The sequence below is a fragment of the Lissotriton vulgaris genome, chromosome 5, assembly GCF_964263255.1.
Source record: "Lissotriton vulgaris chromosome 5, aLisVul1.2, whole genome shotgun sequence".
Lineage (NCBI taxonomy): Eukaryota > Metazoa > Chordata > Amphibia > Caudata > Salamandridae > Lissotriton > Lissotriton vulgaris.
The window spans coordinates 765,786,179-765,806,756 of record NC_141693.1 but is presented as its reverse complement, the minus strand read 5'-3'; the positions used below and the strand labels follow the sequence as shown (position 1 = coordinate 765,806,756).

The window sequence follows — 20,578 nt, the reverse complement described above, 5'->3', positions numbered from 1 at the left end:
TGCAGCCTTGCAAATTTCTGACATTGGAACATCATGCAAGAAAGCCACTGTGGCAGCTTTCCCCCTAGTGGAGTGTGCTTTAGGCGACAACAACAAGGGTTTTTTAGCCAGCTGGTAAGCCTATTTTATGCAGGACATGATCCATCAGGAAATGGATCTTTTAGAGGCTGGGAAGCCTGTTCTCATGGCACCATAATTCAAGAATAATGGATCCGTTTTTCTTAAGCACTTGGTACCCTCTAGATAGAATGTAAGCACTCTTTTGAGGTCCAGGGAATGAAGCGACCTCTCCGCAGGGGGTTGGAAAAAGGATGGCAGGGAGATTGACCGATTAATGTGAAACATAGACACAACTTTAGGCTGAAAAGAAGAGTGAGCCCTTAATACAACTCTGTTATGGTGAAAAACGGTATAAGGTTCTTTTACACACAGCGCTTGGATTTCACTTACTTTGCGCGCTGATGTTATTGCTAACAGAAAACCGGCCTTCCACATCAGATGCTGTAAAGAAGCCTTGGGAAAGGGCTCAAAAGGAGGACCCATTAATTTGGACAGCACCAGATTCAACTCCCATGGAGGAGAAGGATTTCGAACAAGGGGATATACTTTCTTCAACCCCTGTAAGAAGTCCTTAACCACCTGCATTTGGAAAAAAAGGAAGGTTGGCTGGGTGACTTTATGTACGCTGTAATGGCTGACAAATGAACCCTGATTGAAGCATATTTCAAACCTGCTTTAGCTAGACACAGAAGGTAAGGAAAAATGACATCTTCCTGCCCCTTCGTAGGGTCAAAGTGATTTTCAACACACCAAAGGAAGAACCTCTTTTACTTGAACGCATATGACGCTCTTGTGGAGGGCCTCTTAGCCTCTTTCAAAATGTGCATGCAATCTTGTGGCAGTTTCAAGTGTCCCTATTGAAGGACCTCAGGAGCCATGCTGCCAAGTTCAGTGAGGGAAGGCTGGGATGGAGAATCTTCCCGTCCATCTTGGTCAGTTGGTCCGCTCTGCAAGGCAGTCTCCTGTGTGGGAGCACCGACAACTGAAGGTGGTCCTGGTACCACCACTGCCGCGGCCAGTTTGGAGCTATCAGAATCATTTTCATGTTGGATCTGATGAGCTTGGCCACCACCTTTGGGATCAGAGACAGAGGAGGAAAGGCGTAGGCAAATGTCCCTGACCAATCCATCAAAAGCACATTCCCCCTTGTCCCTGGACGGTGGAATCTGGATGCGAAGGCGTGGCATCTTTTGTTTTTATCGTCTGCAAACAAATCTATTGATGGACGACCTCATTGATGGAAAAGATCTGCCACTACCTCGTTGTGTAGACCCCAATCTGGCTGATCTTCGAAGTGCCGACTGAGCGCGTATGCTTTGAAATTCTGCTCTCCTGGAAGGTGCACTGCTACTACAGAGAGGTTTCGGGCTAGTAGCCAGTGCCAGATCGCTTGAGACTCCAGGGAGAGAGGGCGAGATCGTGTACCCCCTGCTTGTTTAGATAAAACATGGTGGTCGTGTTGTCTGTTTGGATCAGGACTGAGTTGGACTTGATCAAAGGTAGAAAAGCTTTAAGAGCCAGATGGACTGCTCGTAGCTCCAACATGTTTATGCAGTAGGACTGTTCCTTTATGGACCACCGGCCCAGCATTTGAAGGCACCCCATGTGTGCCCCCCCATCCCTGCAGAGATGCATCCATTACTAACAAATGCACTTGAACTGGCTGGTGAAAGGAGACTCCCACCAACAGATTTTGAGGCAGAGTCCACCATTTGATGGATGATTTTGCTGCTTGGGAGAGCACAATCCGATCCTCCCAGCGACCCGTTGCTTGATCCCATTTGTCTTCTAGATCTTGCTGCAATGGTCGCATTCTCAGCCTGGCGTTGGGGATGAGAAATATGCAGGAGGCCATTGACCGCAGCAGAGATGCAACTTGCCGGACTGCTGGGTGTTCTGTCTGGAGCAGAATCCTGCACTTCTGCTGCATTGAAGAAAGTCTCTCCTCTGAAGGAAACACTCTTACTTTGTTTTTATCCAGAGTAGATCCTAGATAGTGGATCGTCTGAGTGGGCTGATGCACGGACTTCTCCATGTTGACATGAAGGCCCAGGTCGTGTAACTGCTGCAGACAAACTTGGAAGTCGCTCCTTACTTGTCGAGGAGATGGCCCTTTGAGAAGCCAATCGTCGAACAGACCTCTTCTGTGAAGGGCGGCTGCCACCACTGCCATGCACTTGGTAAAGACTCGTGGGGCAGACTTGAGCCCGAAGGGTAAGACTTTGTACTGGTAGTGTCTGTGTCCGACCACAAACCGCAGATACTTGCGATGGCTCAGATGGGTATGTGGAAGTACGCATCTTGGAGGTCCACCGAACACATCCAATCTCCTACTTGCAGATGTGGACATATTTGATGAAGGGCCAGCATGCGAAACTTCTCCTTCACGATAACTCTGTTCAGTAGGCGAACATCCAGGATAGGTCTGAACTTGTGCTCCTGATCTTTTTTGCAAAACAACAGAGGAGGAATGCCAGTACTGATACTATAATTCATATGACAATTTATCAACCCAATAAAGATTTCTATTCGAACCTGGGAAATGCTATTTAATAGCTGTTTATTTTACAAAATATATTGCAAGGTACAATGAATTTGACCTTCGTGCATAATTTCAATGGAAAATTTGTGACAAAGATGAAAAAAGAACACAGAGCAAGATAACACACATTCATACTGAGCTACTTCTCACAGACTAGGGAATCAATACCCCAGTGGGAATAGTAATAAGTCTGCTGTACACTGAAAAACAGGTCAACTCAAGATAATACACTCCTTACAGTTAAATTAAATCAACCTTTTCAAGGTTTTTGACAAAAGTGAGTGTATAGTTATCAGTCCAAGTGTAACACAGTTAGACACTAGGACAACCAAAGGTAGACCAAGAGGAAAAAAGCCCCCCCCTTTTCCCCTTGGTCTTGAAAAAGTTGACTAGTTGACTTAATTTAACTACAAGGAGTGTATTGTCTTGGGTTGACCTGTTTTTCAGTGTACAGCAGACTTATTACTTCTCCCACTGGGGTATTGATTCCCTAGTCTGTGAGAAGTAGCTCAGTATGAATGTGTGAATGGTTGTGGTATGACTGTGATATGTCTGATTTATGACTGTATGGTTGAGATTTTATCTTGCTCTTTGTCCTTTTTTCATCTTTGTCTCAAATTTTCCATTGAAATTATGCACTAAGGTCAAATTCATTGTACCTTGCAATATATTTTGTAAAATAAACAGCTATTAAATAGCATTTCCCAGTTTCGAACAGAAATCTTTATTGGGTTGATAAATGGTCATATGAATTATAGTATCAGTACTGGCCTTTCTCCTCTGTTTTGCTCATCAGGCTCAGCCTTACTGATTAGAGCCAGCCCTAGTTGTTTCTACCTGATCTTTTTTGGGCACAAGAAAGTACCTGGAGTAGACTCCCTCCCCTCGCTGGAAGGGAGGAACCTCTTCTATGGCTTGCTTTTGAAGAAGAGCTTTCACCTCCTGTCGGAGCAACTTTAGTTGGTGAGGACGAGATCTTTTTGGAGGAATGTCCTTTGGAAGCACACGGAAAGATAGTGTGTATCCATTGCGCGGTATATTGAGCACCCAACGATCTTTTGTGATGCTGAAGCATTCTGCCAGATGATGTGAAGCACTTCCTCCCACTGGAGTGGGCAACGGCGCCAGAGAGCCACTGCTCATGATTTCCCTCCTGTTCGAGCCGTGGTAGAAGACTGTTGCTGGTGTCCACCTCTACCTCTGTTCGTGTTTACGGCCCTGATATTGAGACTTGCCCTGGTTTTCCCCTGGGACCATTTAGGGGTTTGAACCCTCTGTTGGGATCGCTTGCGCTGGTTGGGCCAGTATCGACGTTTGAATTCTTTCTTCTTTTCCAAGCCGACGGCCTTGAGAGTGTCAAGCTCTGCTTTCATTCTGCCCATCTCCTCATCTGCATGAGTGCCAAATAGAGAGGAGCCAGCAAATGGGAGATTTATTATTCTCTGTTGCGCGTCAGGCTTGAGACCTGTCAACCTCAACCACGAGGATCTTCTGGCGCAGACTCCATGAGCATAAGAATGCGCCGATAGCGTAGCGCCGTCCGTTGCCGTGCTGATAATTTGGTTTGCAACAAGTGATCCCTCGGTGACGATCTCACCAAAGTCCTTCTGATCCTCTTTTGGTAGCTTCTCTTTGAAGCGGTCCAAGGAGTCCCACAAGGCCCTCTCATAGCGACCTAACAAAGCAGCCGCACTGGAGACCTTTAGGGTTGAAGCCGCCGAGTTGCAAACCTTACGTTCCCAAGAGTCCTGGGACCTGCTTTCCTTATCGGGGGACCGATGAAGACGCAGTGACAGCATGAGTCTTCCCTGCTGCCACAACGATTACTGAATCTGCAGGCGGATCCGCCTTCAAGAAGACGGGGTCTGAAGAAGCCGGCTTGTACTTCTTTTGGATTTGAGCCGGCACCGCCTTGATCGTGGCTGGCGTCAGGAAGGTGTCCATCACAGGGTCTAGAATCCGCGGAACCAAGGGGAGCAATGGACGAGACGCCGCCTACTGATGCAGAGTCTCGAAGATCACCGTTGTCACCACCTGAGGGACGGACATTTCGATGTTGAGCTTCTGAGCCCCTCTCTGAAGCACTTCGTGGTAGGTGTTGATATCATCTATCGGAGACACCCTCGAGATAGGACTGTCCGATAATGTAGGGGAATAATCCCTCTTTGACGAGCGGGTTGAAGAAGTAGATGGTGTCCTCCTACTTCTGCGATGGAAACTATGCCTTCGTCCCCGCAATCTGTCTGTGCGTACCTCTCGTCTGGGGGAACGTGATCTGTCATGCCTTCGTTCCCGGGATCTGCCCGTGCGTTCGCCACGTCTAGGGGAAATCGACCTGTCCACTTCCTGCACCAATCTTTGCAACGGTGACCTATGGATAGCGCTCCAGTATCTTTCCAGTGATGCAGGGGAGAAGCCATCTCGGTGACAAGTGCACAGCAGAGGCAGTCTCCCTTTGATGTGATGGGGACCGATGAGCAGGTCTGCTGGCTTCTGGAGAGGCTGATCTTGTAGAAGGCTGTCCAGAGGAGTGAGAGTAAGAATGGCGCTAAGCTGATACCGTCACCAGAACCACTGATCCTTCCTTAGATCTCACTGAGGTAGGCCTGGACGTCGGGCGTGCGCCCCTCGACGTCGAACCGGACCTTCTCCTTGACGTCGATCTCCGGTCTGATGTGACTTGTCTTGATGGTTCTTTACTCCTCGACGCGGATGACGACGCCTGAACATCCCTTCTGCTCGACGCTGAACGTCAATCCGACGGCGACCGCCACCGCTTAGATCCAGGTGAAGGGTCTCTGTACCTCGACATCAAACGCCAGTTTAAAGACGTTGGCGGAGGGCTCCTCTGCCTCAATGTCGAACATCGTTGTGACGACGGCGGAGGACTTCTTACTCGCCGCTGAACGTCGAGACGACAGCGGAGGGGTGTCTATCTTCGACGTCGAAGGTTGTCGAGACGACGGCGGAGGGGTATCTATCCTCGACATCGGTCGTCGTCGAGAGGACGACAGAGGACTTCCCATCCTCGACGCAGATCGTCGCGGGGTTGACGACGGCGGAGAACTCTCGCCCCTCGACGTCGATGGACTTGAGACGACGGTGGGGAGCCTGCTCTCGACGCCGAACGTCGTGCTGACGACGGCGGAGGGCTTCTACTCTTGGACGCCGAACGTCGCCGGCGGAGGGCTGATACTCCTCGACGCCGATCATTGCCGAGTTGACGATGGGGGAGGGTCAAGAGTCTTCGACGTCGACGATGTACCCGAGTGACGATGTCTTCTCGACGGCGAGTCCGCTGTCGATGGTCTTTTCTTAGACAAATGACCTACCGGTGGTTGATTTTTCAGTGTCGAGCCAGACGCTGATGTAGAAGGGTGAGAGGTCTTGCTTCTTGATGGAGTTCTAGACCTCTTGGAAACCTTCCTCACCGGAGACCTTCCTCGTGAAGATTTTTCTGCCAATCCATACAGACTAATCCTTTCTCTGTCCTTCAAGGCTCTCTTGGACAGGGTTTGGCAATGAGGACAGGTCTTAGGGTCATGGTCTTCAGGCAAACAAATTTTACAGACCTCATGAGGAGAAGCGTGGCTCACTGGTTAGAGCAGGCAGACCCTGAAGCAGAGGTCAGACCCGGGACCAGGGTTCGATTCCCGACGCGGCAGGGTGTTGAGCTCAAATGTCCACGGACTCGATAATTCTCGCTTCGGTGCCTGACCTAATCATGGGTTCACACTATGCAACTCTGGGCATTAAGCTTGCTTAATCTCCACAACGGCCCCCCGCGGCGGGATGCCTGGCTTTCACCTTGGGGATGCCCTGTAGGGGCTATCTCACAGGGAAAAACCAGGACGGGTTCCCAAGGCAAGCGCGGAGATACCCCTTCGGGGGTCGATTCTGGCGCTATATAAGAAATGCAATAATAACAATAATAATAATATAATGAGAGTCTGTCTTGGCCTTCTTTTTACTACAATAAGGACAGGAGTCAAAAGGAGAAGGCTTTTTGAGTGTTAAAAAAATGCCCAAAACTGTCAGAAAATGACAGAGCCTTACTTCAGAAGGTGGAAGACATCGAAGTAAGTTGAATGAATGAATGAATGAAATATTATTTGTAACGCGCAGCTATGCCCAGTGGGCGTCAAGGCGCCTACACCAAAATATAAAGCTGTTAGCAGACAGAAACAGAGCCTACTGGTATGCCTTAATAAAGAGCCAAGTTTTCAATGACTTCCTAAAGAGGTCAAGGGAGGGAAAAAGTTAAAAAAAGTTGTGAAAATCAAAGATTATTTCTGACTAAAATCAGAAAGAAGTGGAGCCGTGTAACCAGGATCCTTCCTGAAGGAGCCGGAAAGAACAACTGACCTGTCAACCCTGAGGCATGATGGGAAGCTGGGGGTCATGAGTGCCTTAAAGGCATGGTGCCAGTTTATCTATATGTTGATATGAGTTAGCTTTTCAGTCTTTTTAGACTGTGTTTTTGCAATGCAGCTTGGGAGCGGTCAATGCTTTTAGTCCTTTATGAGAGTTTCTGCTGTCGGCTAAGCATTAAAACAGATTCAAAACATGTCTTATTGTTGTTTTTCCCCGTTTCTAATGCATGTTTTCATGATGCAATGGGGAGTCCTTGCAGCATTATTCAGCTCTGGTGTGTAGGACGTTGCAGTTATATATATATATTGGGCACATATATGATTGTGTTTCCGGGGTCCCGCGCATGGGCGGGAATATTCGAGTGCTTATTACTATTGATGAGGATCCCCTGGAAGAGAGAGATAGGGTGCCACATTAGTTAGAATCACGCTTAGCACAAGACGCAGGTTCCAAAAGCACAAAAGTGAGCAAAAATAAAAAAATGGAACAGGCAATGATTTGGCATAATAGTGGTAACAGGCACATGACACTCACTCACTCAGGCATTTAACATTCAAATCAGCACTTGGTGACAGGGCACTGGAAAGACGGGCCCATGAATAAGCAACACTTTTAAACACACATTCTGTAATCCTGGTTGCCAAAATCAATGTGGGAAAAAAAGTCCATATTCCAAGCCTTGAGCAGGGAATATTTTAAAACTATCTAATGAAAAAAATGGAAACTGCTGGCCATGACGGAGATGCATTATTTTATGGATGCACTTATGCAGAATCCTCCAAACGACCTGTAATCAAAGTACAGCAAGATCCCATACAAAGGAAGGTTAACCTCTAGCAACAATTCTGTAGAGCAGACAAAAACGTGCATTTTAAATGCTCTAAATCAGTAAGACTGATAGAAAGGAGGTAGTATTGTGATATATAGTTGACGTACCTGGTGTACAAACACATCTTCTTTGGTGTCATTCCTGAAAGAAAAAAAAAACAAGATTTGAAAACTTTGTATATATTTCAAATGCATAAATTCCATCTCTCCGTTAGGAGAAATAATCCAGAACATAATCCATTTAAATACACGAGTTTGCTATTTTTTATCTTTAAAGCCTGCTGGTACACAGTTTGTGGGACAAGGGTAGAGAGGCTTCAGGGCACCAAACGATATATATAGACTTCCAGTTGACAACTGTGTTCCAGTAATTGTCAAACGCCCTGAGACATCCTAAATCGGATATGCCAAATATAATAGTAAGAGGTTTTGCACTGTGAACTCACTGATTAAATAACAGGAAAGGGTTTTACATTGTGATCCTGTAAAACATCACACAAAGGAGTTTTATACTGTCAACTCTGTGAGAAATACAACAGGAAAGTATTTTACATTGTGAATTCACAAATCCTAAAAGGAAAAAGAGAACACTGACAAATACAATTAGGAAAGGTTTTTTACAATGGTATTTTTTTCTGCCAAATAAACAGGAAAAGTGTTTACATTGTCAACCTTATGACAAAATACAACAAAAGAAATTAAGTTACTTACCTGTAACTACAGTTAGCGAGTATTGGTATCTTTCATAGAGTCACATGCCTGAATCATTCACCGTCGTCGAGATGGGGGAATGATTCAGGCATGTGAATCTATGAAAGATACCCCAATACTGGATAATGGTTATTACATTGTGAGCTTCGACAAATGCAAGAGAAAGTGGGTTTATATGCATCAGTTGGTTCATTAAAACGTCTACTTTTTAAAGAAAAAGCAGTGTTTGGATAATAATGGGTGTTATTTTTGTGTGTTGCTCAGTTTTTTAGTTTCTATCCCACACACCTCCCTTAGTCAACCATAGACTGCTCCCCATCAATACCCTTAGAGCCAGGTTTTACACTGTGAAATACTTATAAGCGTAGTAAGTAGGGGGTTTACAATGTGAACACTGACAATGCATTTTAAGGGAGAACATTTTTACACTGAGAATTCTGTAGCAACTGCAATTGTAGCCAGTTCGTGTTGTGAACTCCTTGATGGCAAGCTATACTATGTTTCACACTAAGCAAAGTTTGGACACATACCTCTAGTTCAGGTGGTTTTAATAGGTATTGTTTTCATTGACTACGATTGCAATTGTATTGTAGTGTCGTTCCTATATTCCCAATAGGCTCTGCGCATTGGAATAATATTTTCAGCAGTGTAGACGTAGGACTGAGGTCGACTAGGTCTCTACTGACTATATTAGACTTAAGGTTTGCCAGCTAGCTCAGAGGTCACTAGAAACTTTCTCGAATAAACGAGGAGGAGTTTAACCTCCCTGGATAGACAAGAAGGGATTAGCTTCTGACAACCATATAACATGACAACTTTGCTCCGTCAGAATAAGAGTATCTCTAGAGTCGTGTGAAAACAATACACAGCTATTTCACTCAGTCAAATGTGAGTACTTAGTTTCACCAGAGTGCAGAGAAGAGAGAGACGGGCGTTTTCAATAAAAGGTATAATTTATTGAGCAGTCTTCCTTCTCATGCAAGTGAAATGAATTGCCACAATTGCAATATTTAATGTAAAGTAAAGTGCAACAAGTAAAAGGAGTATTATTAAATAATACTGAAGAGCATTGATATGGTTTCTTAGCCATAAGATACTTAAAATGGATAAAATCTATACATACATAAATACATTGACTAACGTACTCAACTGGTGCTTCTAAATACGCCTACCCCGGTGTACCTGACCTAAGCCTAATACGTGGGAAGGAGTAAGTAAGTTGCAGTTTTAGTTAAGTTGGTTTTGCCAAGAATCTGACTCAAGAATTCTCTTTAAGGGTTTAGTCAGCTCCGTACCTTGGTAATAGAATGTGGGAGGTCTGGTATCTCTTTCCTCAGGACTCGATATTCCAGCAACCCGCAAGGGTAGGCTGGAAACGCCGGAGCTGGATTTTCTCGGCTGGAGAAAAAGACAGCGTCTTTCTCAGCGCGTCAAAGAGGAGGGGCAGCGTCCGTGGGCTCTCGCATCAGCTGGGCTCTCGGGCAAGTAGATAGCTGCTCTGCTCCAAAACCACCACCGTGTGTTTGCTTAAGGCAACGTTGGTATATTTATACCTGAAAGGTGCCGGGTTTGACGTAAGGTTGGACACAAGACGTCAATAAAGATGTCACTAAGAACTGGCCGTTCTTACAGTGCTCGCAGGAGTTCAATGACAAATCAAAACAAAAGCAAATGGGGATTTCCCAGGTTGCTGGAGGTTTGGTGTGTTTAGAGAACTCGTTGTGCTTTCTAGGAGTCCGGGGAAGTAGCCTTGCTTAATGTGACTGCATGGGCTACAGCTATATATGGATATAATTCTTATGCCATTATAGGGACATTATTGATTATAACCGTACAAAGGCATAAAATAGGAATATTGATTTAGGTTCCTAGATAAAAACACAATACCCACTCCACGATCTAATGTCCATCATTACTACAACTAAGCAATATTAAACATTTAAAGGTGCATGTGTATTCCAACCCACCCCAAAATACATTTATTGCATTTGAAATGGTGTATGCGAAATACACGAAAGATTATTGGTACTGTACGCTTATTAAGCAGTGTAATCATTCAGTAAAAAAAGAATGCATATATATTAGCTGAACGATTTGCGAAAATTACACATGAAATGGCTCTTAATACAGAAAAGAAGGTCAAGACCATTCCATCACATATAAATACAGTTTCTGTAAATGTGCTAGAGGCTGAGGTAATATATTGTCTCTAGAGTTACTAAAAATAGAAGCTCTGGTCTTTAAGAATAGTTCTACTTTAAGCAGAGTACATGTGCCAGAAAAAATGTAAAGATTTTGGAGGTTTTTTAAAAATAATTTCGCTTTCAGGGGAAAAAATAGTTCCAAATGTTTTCAGTAGCTTTTGTTTATCAAAGCTGAAGGCCGAATTCAGAGTTCAGGGGAACGCTGTGTGCTCGTTGCTTAAAAAGTATTCTTTCTGTTCAGGGGAGAATATCATTTCAGACAGATGTGCAAAAAAACAGTCTACCGCTTCAGGTGAAAGTTTGACTAAGTTTTAAAATGCCGCAACAGTGCAGTCGTGAGAATGATTGCTATCATCGATGTCAGGATCAGCAATGCTCACAGAAGGTCGTACCTGGGTGATGTTGCTCTCATCTCGTACTTCACTGCCACCTAATCGTAGTGGTGAAGTCTCAACGAATGCCGTCATCAGGATTGGTAACCGCTGGGGACAACACGATGCATGAGCCGTTACAGGACTTAGATAAGTATCGATATCCATTGGTACTGCTGATTGTAGTGTAAGACAGGTGTCCAACACGCATTCTTCTCCACATAGCATACATCGAAGCACTGGTAAGATGCAATTTTGCCAGATTGGTCTGAATGAAAGAAACCAGGTCATATTCAGATCTCTAATCCAAGGACTTTAGTTATGCGGTCCCGGTAGCGTACAGCTAGGATTGTTTCTTCCATCGTTGCTGGAGTCTTGTCTGCAATTTGGCTTGCCATATCGGAGCAGAAGGATCAAAAATAAAATTCCTGCTACGAGTCCCAAAAGTAGTGGTAGACCGCCAAAGACAGAATGGACAAAATTGGGAAAGATGCCCAGAACTGTTTCAAAGGGTGTTAACAGTCCCGAAAAAAATTTCTTAAATACACGTGCGATGCCACTGGTATCTGACATATTTGGCTTAGCATTTCTACAAAATGCAAGGGGCAATTAGTTGATAAAAGTGTAGGTATCTGCTGCTGTCCTTGCAACTTGCAGATCATACGTTTCTTTTGATGATGTTAAAGGCAGGGTTGTCTGTAAAAGGACAGACTTCATTCTGCTTAAAGTATCAATTCGTATAGAAGAGATATTCAAAGAAGGCCAAATCGTCGCCTCCATATCTGGAGAGCCGTTTGGATACAATACTTGCATACAGCAAGTGACCATGGAACTAACGCCTACGAGATAGGCTTTCCCTGGCACCATGCCACTGTTAGGATCTGGGTCTAGTCCTCTCTCAGTGACCATGTACTGACATCACATGACCTGCTAGCAGTGGGATAAAGGTTGGTCCTACCTTTACCTCTTTGCTTGTTATTGCCATTGTGTGGGTTCCTGTTTCCTGGTTTCCTGGTTGCGGTTTGCTGGTTACCTGCTGTCCTGGATTTCTCCTTATATTCCTCACGGGCTCGTGAGACGTATTTCTGATCCCCTGCCTTTAACTCCCCTGACTCATATCCCTTCCCTGCTGTAGTTAGGTAGATTTCCTCGACCCGTTTTTTCTTCCCTTCCCTCCCTTGTATTTTTCCAGTATTTGTTTTTATTATTGGGCTCGAGTGTTCGGGGGCTCCTGTTCACTTACTTTTGCTGGTGTTCGTTTGTGCCCAAGACGGAGGTTGTTGCGAGGAGGAGACGAGATGTTGGTTGCGGGGCGTTATGCTTTGTTTCCTCGCGTTCTCAATTAAACGCCTCTTTGTCTCGTTATACGCGGAAGTGACGTTTTGGGTCATTCCGCGATAGGACTCAGTTTCTCGAATACTGGATCACTCGGTGTTTCCATTGAAACACTACCCGTCCCCTTCCCACGGCTGTTTTGTAAAAGAGAAGGAGGGTTTTTTTCTGGCACATGTCGAATATAGAAACATTTTCTTTTTCCCCTAAATCCTTCAGAATTATACGACGGGCACATTAATCGTAAATCTCCGGTTATTTTGTAATTCAAGAGATACTATCTTGGATGGTTTTCACCTGTTGCCCAGTGCCTTCACGGAGCTGAACCTGCACTATCCACTGGTAAGAGATTCTGTGATTGTTATGGCAGGACATGGTTACTGATTCTGGGGTAGTGGAGATTGGTACATGTATTGTGAAGTGTGTTCCTTTTTGTTTTACATAGGTGCAGAAGCGTGGGGGCGGGAGCTGTGTCCTATCGTTATATCACGGGTGGAGGACTTGGTGTCTCCTCAAATACCACCCTCTTTTCAGGTCCATTGGTACACTCATAGTTGCTAACTTGTGAGTGGCCAGTGGGCAGGGGAAGTGGATTGGTGCATACTTCGTTCCTGCAGTGCGTGGGCTGGGTGGAACCCAACAGCTACAACAGATGTGGTCCGTTATTAGAACGTAACTCCGGTTAGAAAGTTGTCTAAAGAATGGCTCTATCTGTGTTGCAGGTGTGCCGTGCTGGTGGCATGAAAGGTTATTTGAAGACCCTCACAGGCCCCATGCAAATAATACCTTGGCACAGAAGTATACCGCTTAGTGATCGTTTACAATTGTTACCACTAAGAAATACATTCTGTTTCTTGTCACTATAACATGTGTGTGTGTAAGGTAATTTGCATGATGACTTAATGTACCCTTTACCCAACTTTTCATACTGACCTGCTGGTATATACTCTTGGCAATTTTTAAATTGGAAAGTTGTTATCGGAATTGTGATTATTCCGTGTATTATCCATTCAATGACAGGTTTTTCTGACATTGTCAACGGTAATCTCTCAAGTTTTTCAATGCTCAGAATCGTATAGTCTGCTCCTTTTTGTGGCAAACTGATTTGTTTATCAGTAAGGTTAAAGATAGAGAATAATGACGTTGTGTTTATCAAACGCCATGGCACGTATCCTGAACGCAGATTTTGCAACTTCCAGTCTAGCTGTACAATAGAACGTAATTAGGACTGACCGTGTTGTAACATTAGTAAGTCCTGATCTATTATATCGATAGCAGATGATACAATACTGTCCAGTGAATATATTCTGGAGGACAGAGTCATTAACCCATTGTCCACAACAAAGTGATTTTTCCAAATTAATACGATCAATTTCTCGTATTTTCTCTGCTGTCTCAATTTGAGTTTCTTTCCAAGCTTCGTTATACGCAGCGTATATACCGGCCGCTATGAAACGAAATCACGCAAGTCAGCACCGTCTTTAAGTAAAGTCAAGTGTTGCTTAATTTCAGCCAGTGTGGATGTTTGTAGCCATTCAAGGCATAGTTTCCCTACACTGTATGTTGTAACTATCCCTGGATGTTGTGTCTGGGAGTATCTAGGGTCTGGTCGGATCATTTTGAACCCCTGTATTTTGTTCAGGAATCTATCTTGACAGTTATTTGTGTCAATTGGCCAGATCAACCATTTTTCCCAATCAGGATGTGTTCTGTTTTGGTGTAAAATATGATGTACGTCTATCTCAACATCTGTAGTGGTATTACTATCAGGTATTGACTTTGGAATAGACTGTTTGTTTAAGTCCTTAATCTTAGCTAGGCCAAGACAAGTAGTCTATTGAATGGTGTCATTCACGAATATTATTTCTTCTGGGATCATGCAGGCTCTAAATAATGCTTCTAAATCTTGGACTTGCCAATTTTTTGTACCCCAGATGCTTTTCATTTCAATGTTATTTTTCCAGAAATCAAAACCGAATGCAATCATTTTTTCATAAAATGTTTCAGAATAAATCAATTTAGTATTTGTCAACATTGTTTTTATACCGGTCTTATTTAATATTTTAAAATAAAACATTTCTGCATCACTTGTGTTAAACCCTGAGAAGTATGGGAATTTCTCGTAGAATGTTTTCGAACTACCTTTTGGTGGAGTTGCAAATTGTTCCCATTGATTATACTTTAAAACATTTCTAGGTTGAGCAGATTTATGTAAATAGTGATGTGCAAATGGTTGTAGCAGTACATTTGTTCATAATTCGACGAACCTTGTAAGTAATCATGTTCTGTAAATTTTGCTGACATTACTAAATCTGACATCATATTATTTATACTTTCAAAGTCCCAATCATCAGAGAATGTACTTGGTTTTACAAAGTCACTTAATGAAACCTTGAACTGATGTGGATATTTCAAGAGTTCAACCGGGCCATAGATTTCGTAATCCGTTTTGTCCCAAGCTACCCCACCGGGTATTGGAATGGCTGTGACATTCACTGATGATAGTTCTCTTTTCTCTATGTGAGATGACTTGTGTGGCTTTAGGACCACGTTGATGTTCTGGCTTGCTGTGTCCATTGTACTGTATTTTCCCTCAATGAATTTTCCCAAACAAAGTACCATGATGAGCCAAAGCACGAGGAAAAGTACACCTAACACAATCCAAAATTCAATCCATGGAGAAATCAGATATGTTTCTTTGAGTTGATGAAAGAGTTCAGTTAATTTGTCTTTGAAGGTTTTTGTTGCTGGCGTTTCTTCAGGTTCACTTGGATCTTCAGAAAAGTTATCGACATTGATGAAGTAGCCAGATGCAGTTCTGTCACTTGTTGGAATTGCTTCCGAATTTTCCTTTGCTTTTTCATTTTTTCTTTCATTAGCATAGTCTGAGGCTACATCGTTGTAGACAGGTGTTTCTTAACGAACTGTTTCAATTTGGGTTTCAAGAGGCACAAGTTCCAAGGCATTGTTGCATAGTCCTTTTTTATTCACTGCAGGTTCATCAAATGTGATTAGTCTCTCAGTTTGAACCTCTTAGATTGTAGCAAATTTTGGTATTCTGCTATTTCTCGGGAGTCCACTGGGCCTACTACTTATTATTGGCCACATGATTCTGGTTTTACCAGGTCAATGGATACAACTCGGTTCTCCTTTTTACTAGCAAGGAGCGGTAGTACAACTGATCTTGTTCCGCTGATAGCTAAGACAGGTACTGCTTTTCTGTAAGAAGGCCCAAATTCCTTCTTCACCGCGATCTTCTCTCTGACCAGATCCCCAATCTTTGGAATCCAGACAGGCCTTGCTGGGACAGGTGGTTTATCTTCAGTGGCTGTTGGCTGCTGTTTTAACTTTATGTTGCTCAGGTCTTTTCTTGTTTCATTTAAGTCCTGTAACACAGCCAAACGATCTTTGATATCAAAGTATTTCTTTTCTACCACTGAAGTCTGACTATCTAAGTCCTGAATATACATTCTAGTTCCGAACTATAGTTCGTACGGGCTGAAACATTTTAGAGAATTTCTTGGCAGGTTATTAAGACTACGTTGGACACTTGATAAATGTTGGACCCACCCATCACCCGAACCTAATACCCTCGCCCTTATAGATTGCTTTAAGTCCCGGTTTTTTCTTTCCACAATCCCATTTCCCTCAGGATGAAGGGACAAGAGTACCGCAATGCAATGCCCATGCTGGTCATGGCCTCCTTATCAGCTCGAGAGCTAAAAGCAGGACCCTGGTCAGAATGTAGCATGCCAATTGCGTATGTGCCGATAAAGACTCGCAAATCTCTTATAACAGTTCTGGCATCAGCCGAGCCCTGGGGTCTGTATTTTTAAGTGAATTTGGTCTTAAAAGGAAATTAATGCGACGCTGGATTTTACGTATAGTTAGCCTTATGCTAACTACAAGAATGGCCATGGCAATACTCCGGTCGGTTCGCTACTGCGATCTCTGTTGCAGTTTGGACAGCTCTTTGTAAATTTGTAATGTTGCAGGCTCATCCCCGGCCACCAATATTCTGATTGTAATTCTTTCAGAGATTCCTTGATCTCATTGTGCCTTGGACCTTCACCCATGTGTGCGTCTGCTATTAATAAGACTCTCCTGTTCGTGTTTGGAATTACTCTATCCCCCACTCCAGGGATTCGAGCAAAAGGAACGGAGTTTGCGTCAATTACGTATGTATAATTGAGTGGATAGTTCACGGGTAGTGCTGCACAGTCGCCTTTTGAAGACGTTTTTACCGCCAGCATGGTTTCCCCGTCTATGTATTTTTCTGAACGCTTTTTTGTGGCTACGGAAGCCGGTTGAGCTGCTTCCGCTGTGGCTGTATTAGCCAATGAATTCCCTGCAACGTGAACGCCATCACGTTGATGACTCAGTGTATGTATCACGTGAGTCTTTCTTAGTTCTTTCTGCAAAACAACTACCTGTTCCCAAAGCGTTTTATGCTTGATTGTGGCACCGGTGTCATCTTTGTAATCGTTTTGAACCCAGTTCTGCTAGTCATTATTGTAAGATTTTACGCAAAAATGCGAATCGCGGGGGCGTGGCTACGAGCCGACCGAGATGGCGGCGTAGTGCGAGAGCTCCGAGGCCGATACAGCTCTAACTTCATTAATCCGCCTGTCCATCCGGCTTATTTCGCCTTCTGAAGCCTGACCGGAACCCCGGAGCGGGGTGGGCACAGACTGTCCCAGTCCCGGGCGAAATCGAGCGACGCCTGCCGGAGATAGATCGTCGAGGCGAGACGGGCCCTGCCTCGTATCCGGACACCGCCCTGCCGCAGCACTGCTACCCAACCGGAAGTGCCCTGTGGTCGGGGTACTACACCGGAAGGTACCGCTGGTCGGCTGCGGACCGTGTTGACGATCGACTCGAGTGAGAGCGGAGGTGGGCCTGTTCTCGTACAATCGCTTGCCCGGCGGTGCCATTGCATCTGAGTGTGAGGAATCTGTACTAGTAAAGGAAGAGACCAGGGCGTGCTTTGCTGACCGCTGGGAGTCTGAAACTGTACCCGGCTGGGCCTACAGTGATCGGTGGGACTGAGTAATAGTAACACCTAGACAATCAATACTGGCGGGCGATAAGGGGAGTGGAGACCGGTGAAATGGATACTGGGACAGCAGAGGTGCTTACACTGCAACACTTCCTCCACGCGTCCGCCATCACCCTGTTCCCCTGGGTGACATACGAGGGGCCCTGAAAGACGACGCCATTTTGGATATCGCCTCCCCACAGCCTAGAACGGCGGTGCTGTAGACACGCTGAGTGACGAAGTCACAGGAGCAAACAGCGAAAAAGACTGCCGATTGAAATGGCGGGAAGGGGACCCAGACATGCTACGGCGCAATCAAAACTGGAGAAGTACGCCTTTGAAAAAGCCGCCGCGCAACATCCGGAGGGCCGCCCATACACGGGAAAGAGCCCAGAGGGAGATGAATCTAACAAAGTGACACTAGAGGACCTAATGAAGACGCTCTCCAGCATTCAGACAACGGTGGGGTCTATTGCTACGGACGTTGGCCTACTGCGGGTTGACCTCCACAAGATGGCGGAGCGTGTGGCGCAGGTGGAAGTCGTTACCAAATCCTTAATGGAAGACACCTCGGAACTGCAGCTCACTACGGAGCGACTGGAGGCAGTCGCAAGAAAACTGCAGGAACGCCTAGATGATCAGGAAGGACGCTCACGGAGGAATAACGTCCGAATTCTAGGTATTCCGGAATCGGAAGGCAAGCAAGCAAGCGATGGATCTATATGTGGAGGACTTAATTAAAACAAAACTGCAACCGAAAGGCCTCTCCCATTTCTTTTTGGTTGAGCGAGCACATAGAGTCCCGGGGGGGGCGGCGAAACCGGGAGCACCGCCGCGACGGTACTGGCCAGACTTTTTAATTTCCATGATCGGGATGCCATACTCCAGACAGCCAGGGTCTCTGAACCTATTAAAATTCTAAACTCCACCATTGCCTTCTTTCCAGACTATACGGCTGAGGTGGCCCGGCGCCGGAAAACCTTCACCGACATAAAAAAAGCTTTGCGGGCCAAAGAATGACCCTACTCCATGCTTTTTCCGGCAAGACTGAGAGTCGTAGAGAATCACAAGGCATGGTTCTTCGACACCCCGGAGGCGGCAAGAGACTGGCTGGATGGTTGGAGACGCACGGAGGCCCCGCGACGAACTGGTAGGGGTCAACGTGACCAAAAGACTGCTCAGACGGATCACCAGGCATCACAAGGACATAGTCAGGACCTATTTGCTGAAGAGGGTGAGCCACTGGAGGAGTGAGCGCTGGACCTAGAGACCCTTGATCGAACTTTATACGACACACTGACTGTGTAACCCTTGGTATCAGGCGGACGAGGCCACACGGAGCTGGTTGTAAGGTCACAGAGCTACTTACCCCTTGCAAGCAAGTACAATGGGTTGGGTTGGGACTATGCGCTCTGCTAAGTTGGGGTGGCGGGCGGTTTCAAGCCTGTGCAGCAGGGAGGCAGGGAGGGGGGAGGGAGGGGGTTGTTTGGATGTTTTTGTTTTTGTAATTTGCGACAAAACACGATATGTTCTGCACAATACGATGGAGACTGGCTTATTGGTAACAGTGCGCGGCAAAGCCCATCCCCTATTGGACTGCACACAACCACGCATGCACTTGAATGGCAGCTCAAGTGATGGATACACCTGACAATCCTACGCCGCATCCCTCTCACACATCGACCTTAACAGTGATGACGTGGAACGTCAGGGGACTGGGAGACAGGGTGAAGAGGAGCCTAGTCCTACAATATCTGAAGCGCTTCAGGCCAGCAATAGTTCTATTGCAGGAAACACACCTTGTCGGCTCGGCCTCGAAGGCGATGGATAGATGGGGGTATAGGTTCATTGCGCATGCAGATTTCTCCTCCGGCTCTAGAGGGACGGGCGTACTTATTCGAAAGAACTTTCAAATGGTGTGTCAACAGACTAAAATAGACAATCAAGGACGCTTTGCAGCAGCGACTATCCTATGGGAGGGCCAACTGTACAACTTTGTGTCCGTGTTCGTCCCTCCTGGGCTGCATGCCACAGCACACACTGCCCTTGCTACTTTCCTCCTGTCATTGCCAGTGGCGACGCTAGTATTGGGGGGCGACTTTAATGACGCTCTAGATCATGAGATGGATAGACACCCATATACTACAACGGCACGGGGAAGCGGGCGACTTGCTGGATTATTAGATGCCTTGGGTCTGACGGACTGCTGGCGACATAAACATCCCCACGACAGGCAATATACTTATTACTCGGCGACACACCACTGCTTATCACGTATAGATTACATTTTAATGTCCGGAGACGGACTGCATGGCATTGAGGAGGTGGACATCCGCCCAGGGGAATCTCTGATCACTCTCAGTTGCGACTCACACTCACGACTCATCGCTCCCGTAGAAGCCGCGTGTTTCCTATCCATGCGGGTTACCTTCAGAGCGCCCCTTTGAGGAAATCCCTTTCCAACACTGCTACACACAACTTTCAGGAGAATTTGGGTACCGTGGGCTCCCACAGTACCCTATGTGAGGCATATAAAACGGTTATACGTGGGCAGGCGATTGCATCCATAGCCGCCCATAGGCGGACTCAGAATCAAGAACTTAGCGCCCTTGAGTGTGCTCTTAAAGATGCCATCTCTGATCACGAGACCCACCCGTCCCCAGGAGCCGCTCAAACAGTCCGGCTGCGGCAGGTTGAATGGAGGGCGTATCAAAGGGAAAGGGTGCAGACTACAATTCAGGCCTCCCGTCATAGGGTGTATGAGCTGGGTGATAAAGCCGGAAAGATGCTGGCTTGGCTCGACAAAAAAGAAAAAGCAGGCAAGGTCATTGCACAACTGCAATTGCCTGAGGGCAATTTGACCTCGGACCCCGGAGTTATAGTTGAACAGCTGGCTGACCACTTTGAGACAATGTATGCTCCCCAAGCGTCATACACGACAGATGAAGCCTATGACTACATTAAGGATTTGACAATCCCCTGCCTCTCACCTGAGGCGGCTCTTTTGTTGGAGGCGGACATTACTGAGGAGGAGGTGCGGGAAGCGACCGACGCACTGGCGTCCGGCAAGGCCCTGGGACCCAACGGACTCCCAGTGGAACTCTACAAGCAAACAGCT

At 45.8% G+C, this 20,578-nt stretch overlaps 1 protein-coding gene across 1 annotated transcript in view; it reads right to left on the bottom strand.

The window, feature by feature from the left end:
• The window catches only part of YBX1 (Y-box binding protein 1), a 121,368-nt gene that overhangs the window by 34,139 nt on the left and 66,651 nt on the right, over positions 1–20,578 (bottom strand). The window contains exon 3 of the mRNA XM_086922224.1: positions 7,913–7,946. Coding sequence (XP_086778350.1) covers positions 7,913–7,946 — 34 coding nt within the window. The remainder of the gene's footprint in view (positions 1–7,912; positions 7,947–20,578) is intronic.